At 41.5% G+C, this 21,073-nt stretch overlaps 1 protein-coding gene across 1 annotated transcript in view; it reads right to left on the bottom strand.

The window, feature by feature from the left end:
• The window catches only part of LOC125462219 (uncharacterized), a 33,815-nt gene extending 14,435 nt beyond the window's left edge, over positions 1 to 19,380 (bottom strand). The window contains exons 1-10 of the mRNA XM_048551975.2: positions 18,983 to 19,380; positions 17,768 to 17,930; positions 15,920 to 16,069; positions 15,474 to 15,634; positions 13,448 to 13,621; positions 12,639 to 12,780; positions 12,295 to 12,482; positions 10,323 to 10,464; positions 7,828 to 7,994; positions 2,721 to 2,911 (exon numbers count right to left, since the gene is read on the bottom strand). Of these exons, the coding sequence (XP_048407932.2) occupies positions 2,721 to 2,911; positions 7,828 to 7,994; positions 10,323 to 10,464; positions 12,295 to 12,482; positions 12,639 to 12,780; positions 13,448 to 13,621; positions 15,474 to 15,634; positions 15,920 to 16,069; positions 17,768 to 17,930; positions 18,983 to 19,183 (1,679 nt within the window). The 5' untranslated portion in view covers positions 19,184 to 19,380. The remainder of the gene's footprint in view (positions 1 to 2,720; positions 2,912 to 7,827; positions 7,995 to 10,322; positions 10,465 to 12,294; positions 12,483 to 12,638; positions 12,781 to 13,447; positions 13,622 to 15,473; positions 15,635 to 15,919; positions 16,070 to 17,767; positions 17,931 to 18,982) is intronic.
• Between the last annotated feature and the right edge of the window lie 1,693 nt (positions 19,381 to 21,073).

Below are 21,073 nucleotides of genomic sequence, written 5' to 3'. Positions count from 1 at the left end.
CGTAGTCCCTCCAAAAATCCAATTTCTCAACTGTAAACACTCTCCAAAAACAACACCATCTCTCACTTAGTGATAAATAAATCAGGTCAAAATTATAATAAAATCAAAGCGCAGAACATACTCACCCGTCATGTTAGCATTGCTAAATCTGTTGGGAAAATGATGCAAAATCAGCAAAAAGCAAATTCGCAGTACAGACAAACTAAAATCTGAATCTCTTCACATACCTTGAATAGTCAAGCCAAGACTTGCCAGTGAGAACGATTTATTGACGCCCAGTACCAGGCCGTTTTGTTTATTTATTCACTGGTTTGTGGGGGCTTGCTGGCTGACTAACATTTATTACCCATGTGTAGTTGCCCTTGAGAAGGTGGTGTTGAGCTGCCTTCCTGAACCACTTAGGCCCACATGCTGTGATAGACCCACAATGCCGTTAGAGACAGGATTCAGGATGTTGACCGAGCAACAGTGAAGGAAGAGCACTATGTTTCAAGTCAGGATGATGAGCGACTTGGAGGGGAGTTTGCAATTGGTGGTGTTCCATGTATCAGATGCCATCGTCCTTCTGGCTGGAAATGGTTGTGGGTTTGGAAGGTGCAGTCTGAGGATCTTTAGTGAATTCTGCAGTGCATTGTTCAGAGAGTACATACTGCTGCTACCGAGTGTAGGTGGTGGAGGGAGTGGATGATTGTGAATGTGTTGCCAATCAAGTGTGCTGCTTTGTCCTAGATGGTATCGCAAGAAGACAGCTCACCAGCTTCTCAAGGGTATCAAGGGACGGGCAAAAAACTACTGGCCACCAGCAATGCCAAGAGTGAATGACACAAAAAATTGAATGGTAATTTTTTCCTCTTCATGCAAGGAAGACCTGTTAATTTCTTATTGCTATTTTTTGGAATCTTACTGTGTGCAATTTGTTTGCCTTTTTAAAATTGAGTACTGTTGCAGCTACATTCATTCAGGCAAATGGAGAGTGTTCCATCACACTCCTGCCTTGTGCCATGTCGGTGGTAGACAGGCTTTGGAGACTTAGTAAGTGAATAACTTCTGGAAGTAATTTCCTCTCAGACAGACCATAAATGCTCCCATACTTTTGTCTTACCTTGCTGTTGAATGCAGACTTTTTGTTCTTTATTCATTTACAGTACGAAGGCATCGCTGGCTTGGCAACATTTATTACTCTATCCCTTATTGCCAAGAGGGCAGTTGGGAGTCAACCACATTGCTGTGGGTCTGGAGTCACATGCAGGCCAGACCAGGTAAGCAAGACAGTTTCCTTCCCCAAAGGACATGAGTGAACCAGACGGGTTTTTCCACCTGGAATTTTTCCGATGCTGGAATCAGAGATAACATAGTGAAAAGTTTGTGAAGAAGGGCCCAGACCCAAAACATCAGCTTTCCTGCTCCTCTGATGCTGCCTGGCCTGCTGTGTTCCTCCAGCTCCACACTGTGTTATCTCTGACTCCAGCATCTGCAGTTCTTACTATCTCTGAGTGGTTTATAACCCCACTGCGAAGGATTAGCTATGATCAGATTGAAAATGGTACCAGCTCAAACGGCCCACTGCCCTATTGCTGCTCTTCGTTCCTTTGCCTCAATACACCAGCCTCAAACACCCAGCGGGTATGAAGCTGATCAGGTTACAATTTGGGGTGCCAAAGATTTGTTGTTCCATCATCTCTAAAACACAAACACAGAAGAACTAGCAGGAGGAATAGGCCATTCAGACCATCAAATGTGTTCCCCTATTGAATTAAATCATGGTGATTTGCCTATGGCCTCAGCTCCACTTTTTGAGCTTCCCCTTCAATCCTATTGATCCAATCCCTTAAATCTGTTGTTGACAAAACATTAACATCAGTCACCAAACGGTGAGTCTTAACACTAAAAATCAACCACATTTCTTGATGGAGCTAACACTGGCAATGAGAATACTTCTCCAATGGCAATGCAGCTGACAAAGTATAAGATTATGGAATGAAAAAGAGTTGGGGCAATGTTGCAACCTGCTGGCCAAATATCAAGAGACAAAATCAATAACCTTTGGGAAAGCATCAGACGAGCTTCGGTAAAACAGAGTCACACAACACAGAATGATTAAAGGACAAAGTTTAATATATAAACCACCTTTCATGACCTCAGAGTGTACCAAAGAGATTTCTGGTTTACAATGTATTTTTTATGCTTGTCATTGTGGTAATGAAGAATCATAAGCTGTATTTGATGCAAATTAACAGCCATGTTCTCTGTTAAACTTTGTGTCATTAACAAAGGCTTGCATTTATTGTTTTTTTCTTGAAAGCTTGCGTTTTGGCCCATTTCCCTTCACAAGGGATGGTTAACAAATGGTGATGCTCACTTTTCATTGAGGAAATTTTAAAAAGGCAAACAAATTGCACACAGTAAGATTCCAAAAAGTAGCAATAAGAAATTAACAGGTCTTCTCTTGCATGAAGAGGAAAAAATTACCATTCAATTTTTTGTGTCATTCACTCTTGGCATTGCTGGCGGCCAGTAGTTTTTTGCCCATCCCTTGATACCCTTGAGAAGGTGGTGAGCTGTCTTCTTGAGTTGCCGTGGTCAACATGCATCCAATTTTGATCCAGCACTTGGCACTTGGCCCAAGACCAACAATTGTCCCACATTGCTCCAGCCTCCGTTCCTCTCCTCACCGGCACTCAACAGCAACCAGGTAAGACATGCTGTACCAGGATTCGTACCTCAGCCACTCAGTCGGCCCCTCGGGCTGCCTGCTCCCCCACACATCGCTGGCCCGCGCTATGCTCTGGTGCTGCTTCCCCTTGTGTTGCTGTGGGACATGTCCCCACAATGCTCTGGCACTCACATGGCATGCACTGTTGCAGGGCTCGCTGCTGACAGTGTTCCAGGGCATGGAGGCTCGCTGCCAGCTCTAGTGCTGAGGGGAGAGAAGAAGAAGAGAAAGGAAAAAGGATGAAATAGAACAGGCAAAGCAGGGGAGCTCCAATTCGAGTGTCCTACTCTGCTGCCATCTTGCCAAGAGGGAATCTCAGATCCAATTGTTTGAAACAAATTCTTTGCATAAACTGCTCTTGTTGGTGCAATTGTTCACTTGCACTTTGGTTGATCCACGAAGATTTTCTGTGGCATTTGATCTAAACTGTGCTTTTATTTGAGCTGCAGTAGAGGGAGCAATTCTTTTACATTCCCTGACAGTGTCAGCTGCCGTCAGTTGGTCTGTGAATTTAGGATTTGCAACGAGGAGATCAGATTAAATTTTGAGATGCAAACTGAAACCAAGCAAAAAGCAATGACGTAAAACTATCACACGGCTGCTGCCCCAAACGTTCAGTTCATTTTCAGACATAATGACGAAAATTCAATCAGCTTCGCATGGTCAGGAAGGAGAGATCACACATCCAGAATGAGACATGTGCTGAGTGAGTATACAGTTTGGGGAATTTAGAGGCAGCCTGGGAATTGGCTGAAGAGGCCAAACAAGCGCTTGCACCTTTTTGACTCGTAGTTTCTGAGGTTTTTTTAACAGGATAAATTGAGGCCAGGGATCAGTGCCCAACGCAAAGGAGTGACACCACAGGTAAACTGTAAGGTCATTGGCTGTTAATACAGCGTGGAGCTGAAGGAATACAGCAGGTCAGGCAGCATCAGAGGAGCAGGGAAGCTGACCTTTCAGGTCAGGACCCTTCTTCAGAATTGGGGGAGGGGGAAGCAAGCTCGGAAATAAATAGGCAGAGGAGGGGTGAGGCTGGGGAAGATAGGTAGAGTGTTGATAGTGAGTGCAGGTAGTTATTGATGGGGATTGGTTGGTGAGGTGGGCGGAGTGGATAGGTGCAAGGGAAGATGGATTGGTCAACGAGACAGGGATGAGAGGGAGGGATGGTTGTGAGATGAGATTGGGGTGGGGACATTTTGAAGCTTGTAAATTCCACATTGAGACCACTTGGTTGTTGGGTCCCAAGGCGGAATATGAGGTGCTGTTCTCCAGTTTCCGGGTGGCATTGTTGTCACACAGGAGGAGGCCCAGAATAGACATGTCGTCCAGGGAGTGGGAGGTGGAGTTGAAGTGTTTTGCAACTGGGAGATGTTGTTATTTGTTGTCAACCAAACTGAGGTGTTCCACAAAGCGGTCTCCGAGCCTTGGCCACATCTGTTGCATTTCCCACACCTCAGCCCTCAGTGCAATAAATACAAAGACAGAACTCCCCTTTTCCTCAGGTATCATCCCATTACCTCCAGATTCAACACATCATTTTCAGCCACTTCTGCCACCTGCTGTCTGACCCCACTACAAAGGATGTATTTCCCTCCCCACCCATATCCGCCTTTCTGAGGGACTGCTTTCCGTGACTCCCTGGTCCGCTCCACACTCCCCATTGCCCCACCAGCCCCAGCACCTCTCCCTGCAACCGCAGGAAGTGCTATACCTGCCCCTACACATCCCCCTCACCTCCATCCCAGGCTCCAAGAAAACCTTCAACATTAAACAGATGTTCACCTCCACATCTGCTCGTGTGATCTATTGTATCCACTGTTCCTGATGTGGCCCCTGCTACATCAGGGAGACTAAGCGGAGGCACAGAGACCGCTGTGAGGAGCTCCTACACCTGGTTCATGACAAACGACAACAACTCAAAAACTGGAGGAACAGCACCTCATATTCTGCCTTGGAAGCGTACAACCCAATGTTCTCAATGTGGACTTTACAAGCTTTAAAATCTGCCCAATCCCAAACTCAACCCAAGACCAGGCCTCCCTGTCGTCCCCGCCTTCTTGACCTGTCTGTTTTTTCTCCCACCTATCCGTTCCTCCCACCTCACCGAACAACCTCCACCCCGACTTCAAACTACACTCACCGTACTAGCTTCGTCCTCACCTCCTTGACCTGTCTGTCTTCGCTCCCACCTATTTGCTTCTCCCATCTCACTGACCACCTCACTGTCTCTCCATCTATCTGCTCCACTATCCACCTTCTGTCCTTGCCTTCCACTCTATTTATTTCAGAGTCCCCTTCCCCTCCCCCATTTCCGAAGAAGGGTCCCGACCCGAAACATCTGCTTTCCTGCTCCTCCATTGCTGCCTGACTGTTGTGTTTGTCCAGCTCCACACCTTGTTAGACACAGATAGATTGGTTCTTGATATGTATTAGGATCAATGGCTATATGGAGAAGGCAGGAGAATGAGGTTGAGAAACACATCAGAAGCAGTAAATATTGAAGTTATGTTTTAAGTTGTTTTCAACAATTCATTCTTCTCTAACATCCCTCTCTCCAGTCAAAAAGCAATTTGCTTGAAATCGGATAACAAAGTGTGGAGCTGGATGAACACAGCAGGCCAAGCAGCATCTTAGGAGCACAAAAGCTGACGTTTCGGGCCTAGACCCTTCATCAGAGAGGTTCTCTGATGAAGGGTCTAGGCCCGAAACGTCAGCTTTTGTGCTCCTGAGATGCTGCTTGCCCTGCTGTGTTCATCTAGCTTCACACTTTGTTATCTTGGATTCTCCAGCATCTGCAGTTCCCATTATCACTATTGCTTGAAATAGGAGTTAGTTTATATATTCCGTCTGCTGAAGTTATGCTTTGCAAATTTGATTACTCTCCGCAGTCGTTCACCTCCAACATCTGAAGATTCTCATAATGGCACAAGTAAACTAGACCAAAGTTTTTCATGCCTCCCAGTGGGCTGGGCTGACTTGTTCCATTGTCCTTGGGTAAAATGTTAATTTTAACTCAGACTGTCTTTTGTTTAATCTGCATCAGTTTAATGAAACCTAGCCAACTCATGTGGGTCAGGTAAATGCAGTGCCATTTTTAAATCCATGCTTTCTGGTGCCTTTTTAAAATAATTTCAGTCCATGGAAGTCCCAGGAAATAGGAAGTTAAGTCCTATTAAGTTAGCCTGAGGAATTGAGAGATCAACAATCCATATTGTTATGATCCCTGTTGAAGGTAATATTGGATAAGTCAGATCCCAGAGTAAAATCTGCATTGACTGATCATTAATTTTATATTTGCAATTTGGCTTACTGTGAACATACTCTCACAAGGATTTCTATATATGTTCAACAAAACAAGATTGTCTTATTATTTTGTTTTGTGTAATGAACATGAGTGATAAGACCTTTCACAAAATGGTCGTATTTATCAAAAGTAGCAAAAAGATTCAACTGTTTTCATAAGCAATCTCTTTTACGGACAATCAATACCAGTAAAGTAACACTCCTTTCTTCATGTTAAAATTACTGACTCATCTAACAAGGTCACAAGCATTTCGTATTGATCACTTCATATGCATTAGCCAGATGTGATTCTTCACATTTCTCCAACTGACACAAGGACAAGTTAGCCCACTAACCTTTTCTCACTGAACTCTTTAAGAAAAGCTCTGGGCTATTTTCCAACTGTTCCAAACGCAACTTCGTAAAAATTTGTCAAATGTCCCAAAATGTAGCTTCTTTAGTTTAAGACACATGCTTTTGTTGGAAATACTGTTTTAAACTCAACGATATTTCTTCAGTCAGACAGTGGTGGGCTTGTGGAATTCATTGCCGCAGAGTGCCATGGAGGCCGGGACGTTGGATGCCTTCAAGGCAGAGATCAACAAATTCTTGATCTCAAAAGGAATCAAGGGCTACAGGGAGAGTGCAGGGAAGTGGAGTTGAAATGCCCATCAGCCATGATTTAAATGGCGGAGTGGACTTGATGGGCCAGGTGGCCTTACTTCCATCCTATGTCTTATGGTCTTATGGTCTTTCTGACCTTTTAAAATGTAACAGGTCAGCTTCACGGAACTAAAACCAACATCACATTGACTTCTACTTTAAAAAAAACAAGTTTTAAATAACAATGTGGTATTATAAAACCTTATCGTACTTGTCACCCACAAAAATCATTACATTGATGGTAATAATCTATCCGTGTTAAACACAAGGTTTTTCTGCCAATGAAGTTTTACCCTACTCCATTTTGATCACCACATTCATTTTCTGATGAGGGGCCTAGTCCTGAAATGTCGGCTTTTGTGCTGCTAAGATGCTGCTTGGCCTGCTGTGTTCATCCAGCTCTACACTTAGATATCCCGGATTCATTTTCTTACATCTTCGCCGTTGACAAAGGACCTGCTATAATGTTACTTTTCTGTGAGATAAATATTTTTAAATGGTTTGGTTAAACTCCACAGAAACAGTCTTAAATTCTTGTCACAGAATCATTCAGGAAATAAAAACGATTATGGTCCATGAATAAGCCACTGCAGAATTGCTGAACATGTAGATTTCAAAATGTTTTGGAGGAGCTACTGAACTCAGTATCTCTTTCTCCATGAATGAATATTTTTATCACCATAAATTTATTTTTCAAGAGAAACAACTAACTGATGATTAAATCGCCATGCCATCTGTTGAGAGCAATACTATGGAATCTGTAGCGATATGTTTCAAACAAAGGACTAAATGAGGGGAGGGTGGAGATAATTTCTGCTTTATAAGAAAAATGAAATAATAGATACATTTATAAAAGAGAGGCTGTAGATTTCTCTGAAATTGCCTCATGCCTATCACTTCTAATCAACAAATATTGTATACTGTTAGTAATTTGGATTCCCACTGATGGCAATTTACTGTCAAACATACTGTTCCTCAGGTGATGCCTACTCACTGTCCAGTCACGGTTAGAGAGGCAATTTTTTCACTGGAGTCAAACAGGAAACCAGATCCAGCAAACCCAGCAAGCAGATCAAAGATCAAACATAACAGCCATTGAATAATGAAACTGATCCATGAAACAACAGATCAGGTAAATCATGAGTGAAGTGGTTACATCAGCGACGCACAGCACACACATATGGGTACTTTGGGAATGAAGTTCCACCTACACCAGACTCAAGCTTCAGTTCACTGACATTGGGTGGAACTTGAAACATAAATTTTTGGATCAAAATGGTAAAGAACAGGAACAATTCCATTTTAGCCAGCGTCTCTCCAGTGCAAGTCCTCCGACCTGCAAAAAACACAATGCTGCAATATGTCAAAACGGCTCTTGAAATAAACAAACAGTCATATTTAAAGACAATTGAATTTCTGAAATATAACATTACAGTTCTAACATAAACTTGTCGTGAAGCTCTACATTATTTCACATCTCTTCAAATTGAAATTAAATTAATTAACCTGAAAAGATGCCTGCCATGGTTCTGGGGGGACAGCAGTCACCTGAAAACAGACAATTTGGGATACAAGCCCTTAAGGACTACAAAAAAAAGTTGGAATTGGTACATTTACTGCAAGAAATATCAATGTCACAGACTATGGGCATAATGAGACACGGGGACACCTCCCCACATAAAGATACAGAACTTGTGTAACAAGAATGTAATTAACACAAGAACGACTTAATGGTGAGAGACTGATCACATTCAAGGGCAGGAACCTGACAGGTCATGGTCAACTGCAGTTTAAAGCAAATCACTACAGATGCTGGAACTTGGAAGCACACAAAGAAAATGCTGGAGGAACTCAGTGGGTCTGCTAGCATGTATGGACAGGAACCATTCTCTCCCTTTTGATCTTTAGTTTACAGCCGTTTTTAAACTCTGTTCTGCTTTCACCCCCATCACCAATCCATTTGGTTTTTGCACTGGGCCTTTATAATGTTTGCCCCCTGTTCCTCCTCTGTCTTTGTCAAAAGTATTTATAGAAACACAATCCAACACCTTTCAGTTCTGAAGAAGTAATTCCAGACTCAAAATATTAACTCTGTTTCTCTCTCGTGTGAAAGAATATTCCCGAGCTACCTCAACGCATTCACTTCCAACAACATTCCAGAAGCCTGCCACCATCCCAAACACACCTGCTGCAGTACTGTGTTTGTCAATGTCAGAATGACGATATTTCAGATGTGATGTTGAACCTAGAATCATCCAATCCATACAGTGCAGGAGCAAGCTATTCAGCCCACCGAGTCAACACTGAGCATCCCAAGAGCATCCCAGCCAGACCCACCCCTCCACCCTATCCCTGTAATTCTGTATTTCTGATCGCTCAACCACCCATCCTGTACATCACTGGACAGCAAGGGACCTGCACATCTTTGGATTAAGGAATGAAACCAAAGCTCCCAGTGGTGAACCACAGACACCCAGGGAGAATGTGCAAATTCCATACAGACAGTTACCCAAGGGTGGAATCAACCCCAGGTCCATGGTGCTGTTAGGCAACAGTGCTAACCACTGAAACACTGTGCTGCCATGTTTCCCCACATTTCAACAGGACCAAAACCCAAAGACATTGGTGTGATGCACTCACAATACCCTAAAATTGGAACAATGCATTTTTAATAACTTTACTTCCATCAGTTCCCAGTCTGTGTTTTGATAGCTGGTCTCGCTTTTGCAAGCCAGTGTAGGCTTTGACAGTCTTGAGTAACTGGATTCCCAATCCTGACTGCTCACTCCCCTGGTTAAAAGTTGTATACATATGTGAGAAATGAAACATGTTGTTTATGCAGACGTAGGATGAATAGTGGGATCTTGCAGATGCAGGAATTCACAAGATTTTATAGCAGAAGTATATCATTAACCAGAGATTAGGTTCTGCAAAGATGGCAGTTAGCACGACCAGAAACACTCTTTTTGCAGACAAGGACATGGTAGAGATAAGGGTGTTGTAGCAGAGGCTTATTTCTGCAAACCTGAAGATTCACATGTACAGCATGTCTAGTGCTCTTTAAGATAGCCAAATAAGGATTGCAGTAAAAAAAGGGAATGGGGCCTTCAGCTGGCAGTAAAGGGAACAATAAACAAGGGCTGAAATGTAAGGCTGGATGAACACTGCAGGCCCAGCAGCATCTCAGGAGCACAAAAGCTAACGTTTCGGGCCTAGACCCTGCTGGGCCTGCTGTGTTCATCCAGCCTCACATTTCATTATCTTGGATTCTCCAGCATCTGCAGTTCCCATTATCACCAATAAACAAGGGCTGTCAGGCAGGACGGGGAATGATAGGATAAGACCAATGGGAGCAGGGAGGCGTGAGCCTGTCTAGCAGACACCCTTTCTTGCAAGATCGTACAGAGTAAAATTGTCTTGTTTCCAAGGCTTTGTCTCAGGCTGAATTTGTGAGCAGGGACTGTTTCTCACACACAGAGGTTGAATTGGACTCTATTTTGACCATAGCTCATCCCTTTGCAGCAACACAACTTACCACATTGCAACAAAATTAACTTAATGGAAAAGAATTGCCTTCTACTGCACTTCCAACATTTTATACTGTCTTGGACAGTCAGGGAAAATTCCCACCATATATAACTTAAAAGTTAATAAGATGCTTTACCTGCAGAGAACGGCATGAAGGCATCTCTCTTCACAAACTTGCCCTCAGCATTCAGAAAGTGAGATGGGTTGAACTCATCTGGTTTCTCCCATTGGGTTTTGTCGTACAGCACAGAGGACAGCAATGGAATCACCTGGGTTCCCTGAAAATATCGAAAATATAATCAGAGTATGATTCTCTATTCTTTTTAATCCATCATGGTCACCAGGTTTCCTTCCATTGACCCTGTCTACACTTCGGACTGCCCCAAGAAAGCAGCCACAAAATCAAACAGCCCTCCCCTACTCTCTTCCACCTTCTTCCATCTGGCAGAAGATACAACATTTTGGACACACATGCCAACAGATGTAAAAATAGTTTCTGAACCACTGTTTTCAAATTTATGAACAATTCTCTCAGTGTAACATTATAGTCTGCATTCTGTTCTATTCCTCTGATGCAGTTATGAAAGGTATGATTTGTCTGGTTAGCTGCAATACTTTTCACTGTATCTCAGTACTGTGACAAAAATAAATGGAATTAAACCAATTCAAAAGACATTAATGAAATTATTTGCACAGTTGTTAAGTAATTATCATATCTGTAAGTTAGGCACACCATTCATTTAAATTCAGACTCTTGCATCTTTGACATCTTTAATCGCTCCACTGTGCTTTTTGCTGCCCAGACTCTAAGCTCTGGAATTCCCTTTCTAATCTTCTCAACCTGACTATCTCTCTTCCCTCCTTCATGCTTAGCTATACAACATTGACCCCTGAATTGGTCACTCCTGGATTGAAATTCCACCCTATGACTGAAACATAAAAGCCACAACCTCTCACAACCAGCCCTCCACTGCAGACAAGCGATAAAGCCACAGCAATGGTCTTTGAGAAGATGTTGTTTTGACAAAGCGGATAGCACTTATCCCCAGTGTTCTGGTGAATATTTATCCTTAAGCCAATATCACAAAGAAGAGGTCATCTTCTCATTATCATTTTGCTGGTTTTTTTTAGGATGTTGCGAAGTGTCTATTGCCGCCTGCATTTGTGACATCACAATGGAGACTGCACTCAATTCACAACTATTTCGTTGGCTGTGAACTGCTTTGACAGGTTTGGTGGTTGCAGAAAGTGTGATATAAATGCAAGTCTTCTTTTACAGCCGACCTCTTTGACCATGTCTTCATCACTTTTCATATCACCTCCCCATATGGTTCGGTACTGTTATTTTTCTGGTATCCAGCCTGAGTTCATTTTTAGGACAGTCTACCATATTAAAGATACTAAGCAAATACAAGTTGTTGCTGTTAAAGAAAATCACTTTAATCTCCCTTCTTCTCTGTTCTTTCTATTGTTTTACAGTAAAATCCAACAGAATGATGCAGAAAAAGAGGAGACATTTTGCCCACTGGTTTTGAGCCACACAAATGCACAAATTAGGAGTGGGGGACCAATGAGCACCTTAAGCCTCCTCTGCTATTTGATAAAACAGAGCTGTATAATTATTCCCACTCTCCTCTCTCTGTTAGTAATTAAACAGTAATTTGCAACTTTAATAACGAAATGCTCTGATATGTTTCATCATACCTATATTCGTCACAAACTAGAGTCAGACAAGTCTACAACACAGAAAAATATCGTTCAGCTCAGTGAGTCTGATTCAGTCAAACCAAGTACCTAACAATTCTAATCCCATTCTCCAGCATTTAGCCTGCAGCCTGGTATGCCTTGGCAATGCAAGTATACAGCTGAAATTTCCTTAAATGTTATGAGGGTTCACCTTTACAGATGGTGATTTCCAGATTCCCACCAACTGCCCACTGAGTGAAAAGAAAATCCAAACATCCACTCTAAATCTCTCTCCATAGAAAAGTTAATGAGATAGTTACTTAGGTTCCAATGTTGTGGAGTGCACCAAATGTAACCATGACAGCTTTTCTCTTTCTCAGACAACCTTCATTAAGTGTCAGAATAATAGTTCCCAAGGTTACCTTTGGAATGAAGTAACCTCTGAAATTTACATCCACTGTTGTTTCACGTGGAATGCTCAGCGGTGCAATGTCACCAAACCTCTGGATTTCATGGATCACTGCATCAGTGTAAGGCAAATCTTTCCGATCTTCAATTCTGGGTGGTCGTTCCGATCCAATAACTCTGGTAATTTCCTCATGAACCTTTTCTGCAAAACAAACACGTTTTTAATGTCATTGTAAGTAGTGTCATGATATGTACAAACAAGTTCAAAATCTCAACAGTGGTAAATGGAGAAAATGAGACATTGAAAATCATACAACAAGGTCAGCTCCAGAGTGGAATTAATAAGAGTGCTTCTTACTCTGGATCTCTGGATATTTCATCATCAGAAGCATTCCCCAACGAAGTGTGGCTGAGATGGTCTCCATCCCTGCAGCAAACAGGTGCATTGTCGTATACATTAAGTTGTCTTCATGGAAATATGAATTTGGGTTGTCCGATTCCTAAAAGCAAAATTAAGAATTCAATTGCAAAGAATTGTATTGGGTCCTGTACTGTATGTGCTATGATGCATAATTAACCCGGCACACTCATTATTGGGTATTGCAGCACAGAATAGGGGCCAACGACATGAGGCACCAGCTTGTTTATTCCAGTGTAGTACTGAGGAATGCTGCACTGTCAAAGATGCAGTCACTTGGATAAGATGTTACTTTGAGGCACTGACTGCCTTTCAGTCGATATACAGCAAAAAACAATCTTTTGTATTGCGCCTTTCAAGATCTGAAAACGTCCCAAAGCATTTTGAAATCAATAAAGTGATTTTCGTAATGCAATCAATATTATAATGTGGTTCTGGCCAGGTTCTATTGATGTTGGACAACTCCAGATCAGAAAAGAAACGACACTTCAAAACTGCTTCATCAGCTGTTATGTTCTTAGGGGTATCTTGCGGTTATGAAAGTTACTGTGCAAATGCAGTTCTTTCTTTCTAAAAGGAATGAGCCTGTTCACAGCCTTTACCTAGAATCATATACATTTGCATCGAAGGAGTCTATTCACCCTATCATGCCAATACTGCACTGAAGAAAGTTGACCGTTTTTTCTGAAATACATAAATGTAACTTTAGAAAAGCGACAATGCACTTAAAAAGAAAGCGGAGTTTTTACCTTCTGTTGTCTGAACATGAATGCATCAATAAAGCTCCTCAGGTCATTGCAATCGAATTTCTGACGATTTTCCTTGAAGAAGCCTTTGAGCAATTCAACATTCTGCTCTACGTTGGTGAAAACCTTATTGTGCAATCCTGGAAGGAATCTCAGGAGTGGAAATGCATTGTACACCTTCAGAATCAAACAATGTCATGCTACTGATGTAAATATCAAAGCAAACCAATTATCTGCTCACATGTACTGACTTGTCAATTTTAAAAAAGTGACAGATAAAACATTACGAATTTTTGCTAGATATATTGTGTTTTTAAACATTGTGACTAATAATAGGTACTTACAATAGTTATCATTATGCAATGCGTGAAAGAGCTGCCTAAAATATATAATATCTTTCAAAGTTGAATTGGATAAATACTTGAAGCAAACAACTTGAACAATTATGGAATGAGGAAGTGACTTGGAGTGACTGCATAACTCTTTCAAAAGAGTTGGCTTGGGAACACTGGTCCAAGCGATTGCCTTCTTTGGTGTATGATTCTATGGCATAATTCCTGAAATGTATTCTGTGTGATCACCAGGCAGAAATTTGATGTGATATTAGTGCGTGCAAACTATGCACACTGTGCATTAATGCTTTTGAATGGCTATCCCCAAAAGGTGCCTCTTTTAGACTCATAACATTCATTCGTTCCAAAACAGGAGCAATAGAAATCTGTTCAGACCATTGACAATCTTTGTCAATTTAATTAGTTCATCATTGAGCTCAAACTCATAGCCACTCAGTTATGCTTCCATCGTTGAGAACTTCTCAAATTGGAGCCTATGAAATCAGCACAGATATTACCATCACATTTGTGGTGAAACCACTTTTGCAGTGACTTCCTGTTATTCCCATAAGTGTCTCTTGGTTCACACAGCAATGTTTCAAATACATGCAAATATGCAGCAAACATGTGATATGTTCCTCATATACATGCCACACGAGTACAATGGAATACTCCCTACCTTCCTGGATGAGTGCAACTCCAACAACACTCAAGAAGGTCAATGCCATACAGACCAAAGCATCAAACATTCATCCCTCCACCACTGTTATACAGAAGAATGAGGGTGGATCTGACTGAGGTGTATAAAATTCCCAAGGTGTATGGACAGGCTGGATAGAAAGCAGCTGTCCCCCTTAGTGAAGAGTGAATGGCAGAAGGTTTAGGGAGGATTTCAGAGGATATTGGGAATCTTGAATACATAGCCTGCGGATGTAGTTGAGACAGGAAACATCACAACGTTTAATAAGCATGTGAATATGCACTGAAGTGTCAATACACTCAAGGCTATGGGCTAAGGGCTGGAACATGGGACAAGTGAAGATGTGGAATCATTTATTTGTTTATGACACCACACCTCAGCTGCTGTGTACTGTTCCTTACGTAAAGAGCGTTTTATTTCAGTTGGAGGAGTTTCAGAGAAGATTTGTCAGTTGAATTTCTGAGATAAATGGACTGTCTCACAAGGACAAACATGCAAAGGTGGGGCCTATGGTTTAGGTTTAATGAATAATAAGTATCTTTCTGAAACTCAAAATTCTCAGGCAGCTTGACAAGGTAGTTGAGCAGATATTTTCACTTGTCAAAGTATTTGGAACCAGGACTGTAAACTATGAAAATAAGAGTTCATACCTCATTTCAAACATCGATGTCGAGTGATTTCTTTTCTCAAAGTGTTTTTAGATATTGGAATTCAATACTGGATTCCATATTGAACCTATTCAAAGCTGAGTTGTAGGGTACAGTTTTGTTCGCACATTTACAGTCACAGGAGGCTGTAAAAGTCTATGGACAACATTGCCACCCTTGCAGAATGCCTGCCCTCAGTCCAATCAAGGGCCTTAACCGGGCAATTAATATCCAATTACACTGCACCACGGGTTTACTAAGGCTCCACTTACAGACCCTTTCCAATTATTGCAAGTTGCAAATGATCTATTCTGGAATGTATTACTATTCAAATGAAAGATAAGACTTACGTGGACTATAGGTGAACCAATAAGTTGAATGTTTTCATTTACTCTCTTTATTAAGCTGACAAACTTTTCATCCTCATAGTCAAATCTGTCACCAAAAACTATAGAGCAAATTACATTGGCCACAACACAGCTCATTTGGAGAGTTGGATTAAACGGTTGGCCTGCAAAATAAATTTTAAAGATCACTCTCAATCGTGCATTGACCCTTTACAGGAAATCAGAGTTGCACAACTCTTCAGGTAAGGCCCTGAAGCTTGTTACCTTGGCTGTTAAAGGAAGATAGACAGGAGATAGCAGACACTCTCACCAGAATTTTTCAAATTCCTTCCATATGCAAAGGTGATATAGGTTTCTGTGATTCTTTAATGTACATCTGCATTCATACATAAAACACACAAAGAATAGAAACAATGGTAAATCTGTTTGTTTACCTTGCACAAACTCACCTTTATGAGAATCAATCATTTTTACCAGAAAATCTGATTCCTCAATTATTTTGTCTTCAATGGTTTTTTTTCCCATTCCAAAATTTCGTAACGTGATGAGGGTAAATCTTCGCATTTGCTTCCATGATTCCCCATGACCAAAAATAAGACCTTAAATTCAATCCATCAGAATTAATCAAATAATGTGACTCTTGCAATATTCATTTTAAATGACAAACTTCTTGTAAGAATTGAGGGCATGTCTTTGTGGGAAATTGAGCACAGTGAACTGAGAAAGGTTTGCATTTGCAGAGTGCAATATTTCTGCAGTACATTTTAATGGGTGACCTGTGGGCATCCTAAATGCTTCAGTCGCTGAGTTATTTTTCAGGTGTAGTGACTGTTTGAATTTAGAAGTATGGTCACTAACATATTCACAGCAAGCTTCCACAAATTAGCCATTGTTTGGATGTAGATTCGGGTACAAATAGGAATACAGTAACATTGGATGAAAAGGTGGCCATTCTGCTCCCCAAGTGTATTCCAAAATTCAATGAGATCCTGGCTGGTCTATGGCCTAACTCCATTGCTTGACAGAGATTCCCCTATTTCAGATTTAAAATTAACAACTGAGCCAGTAACAATTCCCGTTTGTGGAAGAGAGTTCCCGACATCTGCCATCATTTGTTCTTCCAAACATTTCTCCTGAATAGTCTGACCCACATCTCAGATGATGCCCCCTAGTTTTACAATCTCCAACCCATGGAAGTAGTTTAACTTCATCTACCATGTCTTTTTCTGTTTGTATCTCAAAGACATGAATCAGATCACCTCCTAACTGTCTAAATTTGAGTGAAGGCACGCCTAATTTTTTTTACTCTTCCCTCAGAACATAGCAGCTAGGACACCATGAAAACAGTGCGCCACTTTAAAATGACTTGAGACAACTTATGCCCATTTGAGAAGAAAGATGGGAACTTCATTAAGTGTACCTTTGACAAACGAGCGTGACTCCACTACCTGGGAGTTTTAACAAGGACAAGATGTTTGAAACTCTGAGGTGGAATTTGCACCCATTTTATCTGACTCTGAGACAAGAAAGCTACTGATTGTGCCATAGCTGTGAATACATTGTCTCACAATGCAGTGGGCTACCCATACTACTTCGTGCTGTCTTTCCGTCAACATGGGATTGATGAGTTGATTGTCGAACAGAAAATGCCTGAATTCACAACACCACAATGTGCATAAATGCTTTATCATTTGAAAAGTCATTGCTTTGTCTACAAATACAAACCTGCATTGAATTTACAGCACAGAAACAAGTTATTTGGCCTAGATGGTCCATGCCAGAATTTAAGTTCTTTCCAAGCCTCATACTACCTAGCTTCATGAAAGATGTATGTCAGTTGACACTGGGTCAATTATTAAGTTTAAACTGAGGTCAATAGGCTTCTGTTCACGGAAGGTATAAAAAAATTAGGCAAAGGCAAGTTATTTTACACATGATTCAAGGTCTCACTTGGTGTCAGAACAAGTTATGTTCCCAAACCTCCAATATAACCTTTGTGTATTATCATTCATATCTCTGTAAGAATCATGCAAAATAGGATGCCAAATGTATTTACTAAACATCCCCATGTTAACATCACAAATGGCCATATAACAGCTATCATTTTCAGATATTGCACAATTAAGTACAACCATATGTTTTAGAAATTGCAGCGAGTTACTGAACACTGTTATTCATTTTCTGAAGGTTTTTGAAACAGAACGCTTTAGAAAAAAACTAATTATTGTCAAGTCCTGAGAAGTATTCATTATCCAACTCACAAATTTTACAACAGTGAAGCTAAAGATGTAAATTACCATGTCCTTTCAAATTTTCTTCAAATATTGGGAGGTGTGCTCTTTCTGCAAATTCATCTGCATTGTTCACGAGGGCATCCTTCACTGCTTCATAGCCAGTCAGCACCACTGTAGTTGTGGATCCCAGCTTGACGCTAAATACTTTGCCATATTTCTCAGATAGCTTCAAGAAAAGGTTTACATGACCAATTATTACAAGTTTATGCATGACAATTTTCAAAGGCATCAGCTTCAGATCCATTTCTTACACCTCACCCCATCTCGAGTTGTATTCAAGTCTGTCAGCATATCACTCAAATACAATGCAACATTCTCACTAACATCCTGCTCCCTCTCCCTCTACTATACCATCCATATACCTTCAGCTAGATCTTGACTCAGTCACCATGAGACAGGCCAGTACCTGAGACATCTCTCACCACATTGGTCTTACGCTTCTGCTGTTGGTTTCAGAAACCTTGTGATGGAAAGCATGTTTTGAGATTAAATCCCAATAAACCTGTTATCTTGTGGTTTAAAACTGGAGAATTAAGTGTTTGAGGGAGAGATGCAAATCTAAAGGGTAAGGCTACAGTCTGATGATCTGCTGGAGGAAGTTGGTCTCGTGGCAGTGAAAGTTTCTTCAGCTGATTTCACCACACCAGTGACTTTTCAGACTGTTCAACGGACCACACACCCAGGCTGCACACCACTATTCCTGGAGATGGAAAATGTCAGGCCTACTGATGCCTTAGAGAATTGTGCAACTGTTGGACACTGGAGTGGCAGGAGAACATGGTCTCCCGCTCCCAAAGGACATTTAATTAAAGTCGCTTCTTACTTCTGTTTTTGCCCCAGTTCATTCGTGGAGCCTTTTCGGCCCTGACTAATATTAAATACTCAGACAGGCCCACTGATATCAGTGGTCAGGGTCCAGGGGAACATTACACCCAGTTCCATTATCTGCCCAACGTGGTGTCAATTTCCAGGTAATATCAGTTGGATTCTGGTTGGTTTGGAACGGTGACAATAACGTGCATTGATATTACACATTCAGTGCAGAAATTCACATCCTCAAGCGCTGAACAGAAATGGCAAAGAGCAAATGAGGTCTTGAAGGGTCTAGGCCCGAAATGTCATCTTTTGTGTTCCTGGGATGCTGCTGTGCCTGCTGTGTTCATCCAGCCTCACATTTTATTATCTCTGATTTACTGTCCGAGTCTAACTCCATCTTACCTTCATCAAAGATTTGTTCAGCCTCTTCAGATCCAACATGTGCAGGTTCCCGATCAATGGGAGAGGAGGGGGTCCCGGGGGGAAGTTACTGACTCCGGGAGTTTTTAAGCCGTTGTTGAAATACAGCAGGATGATAATGGTCAGAACGCCCAGCAGCACCAGGGTGACAGCATCGACAGGGAAAACATTTGCAACCGACATCCTGAATTCGAAACTAGCAACAAGAGAGGCTGCAGTTTCTATTCAAACTCAGCTCCTGCACTGAACAGCTGCAAAAAGGAAAATCTCACACTGGTTGGGATGGTGTTAAATTGTTGCTCTCTGATGATCTGAAGTGTCCCCTGTCGAAGCTTTGTTATGTACTTCACTGCAGTGGGTGGCGAGGGCTTTTCAACCAACTGCAAGGCAGGAAAGAAAACCTAGTCCCTCCCAAAGCTGTAAACGCTCTCCAAAACCAACAGCATCTGTCACTTACTGATTCATCTATCCAGTAAAAACATTTTTTAAAAAATCAGGACAAAAATTACCCGTGAACGATGTTGGCGTTGCTAAATCTGTTGGGAAAATGATCCAAAATCAGGATTGAAAAAATAATATAGGAATATAGCATTGAGATCAAGGATTAGCTATAGTAAGAACTGCCGATGCTGGAATCAGAGATAACACAGTGGAAATTTTCTGAAGTAAGGTCCAGGCCCGAAACGTCAGGTTTCCTGTTCCTCTGTCATGCTGCCTGGCCTGCTGTGTTCCTCCAGCTCCACACTGTGTTATCTCTGACTCCAGCATCTGCAGTTCTTACTATCTCTGAGTGGTTTATAACCCCACTGCGAAGGATTAGCTATGATCAGATTGAAAATGGTACCAGCTCAAACAGCCCACTGCCCTATTGCTGCTCCCCGTTCTTTTGCCTCAATACACCAGCCTCAAACATCCAGCGGGTATGAAGCTGATCAGGTTACAATTTGGGGTGCCAAAGATTTGTTGTTCCGTCATCTCTAAAACACAAACACAGAAGAACTAGCAAGAGGAATAGGCCATTCAGACCATCAAATGTGCTCCCCTATTGAATTAAATCATGGTGATTTGCCTATGGCCTCAACTCCTCTTTTCTCTCTGCCCCTTCAATCCTATTGATCCAATCCCTTAAATCTGTTGTTGACAAAACATTAACATCAGTAACTAAACGGTGAGTCTTTACATTAAAAATCAACCACATTTCTTGATGGAGCTAACACTGGCAATGAGAATACATCTCCAATGGCAATGCAGCTGACAAAGTATAATGTTATGAAATGAAAAAGAGTTGGGGCAATGTTGCAACCTGCTGGCCAAATATCAAGAGACAAAATCAATAACCTTTGGGAAAGCATCAGACGAGCTTCGGTAAAACAGAGTCACACAACACAGAATGATTAAAGGACGGAACTTAATTTATTAAGTGCCTTTCATGACATCAGAGTATGCCAAAGAGATTTTCGGGTTACACAGTATTTTTATGCTTTACCCTTGTGGTAATGAAGAATCGTAAGCTGTAATTGGTGCCAATTAACAGCTATATTTGTTAAAAATGTCTGCAGGATGTGTCATTAACAAAGGCTTGCATTTATTGCTTTTTTTTGAAGGCTTGTATTTTGGCCCATCTCTCGAGTCAGTCTCTAAAACAGTCACGGCAGGGTTGAGGAGAGGCCCTGTGGTGCTGAGAATAAAACCTCAGTGCAGAACATTGTGGAGGATCAGAAAGGAAGACATCCTACAAAGCTATTGGAGAAATGGGTTTAAGGGACGGATGACAGTGAGCTGAGGTGAAAGCTTGTTTGAGGATCTCAGGAAGAGACGCTGACCAAAGAAAATCACATCATGTGAATGTAGAACTTGGCCCAAAGGAAAGTGATGAAAGTCATACCCCAGCTGAACAGACAGCTTTATCACAGGGACAGATTGATGCTTCACTGACGTTTTTTGTGTCTTTTCCTTGTGCATTTTAAACTGTAATGTCTTTTGTTAAAAGTACAATGACAGTCTCTTGTCAATATGTTCAGAGTCTGACCAGGATAGTAAACAAAATGAAAGTAAATCATTCTTGCACAGTCG

This window comes from Stegostoma tigrinum, chromosome 23 (assembly GCF_030684315.1).
Source record: "Stegostoma tigrinum isolate sSteTig4 chromosome 23, sSteTig4.hap1, whole genome shotgun sequence".
In the NCBI taxonomy this organism is placed as follows: Eukaryota; Metazoa; Chordata; class Chondrichthyes; order Orectolobiformes; family Stegostomatidae; genus Stegostoma; species Stegostoma tigrinum.
Note: the sequence above shows the minus strand (reverse complement) of the source record. Positions and strands in the feature narration are given on the sequence as shown.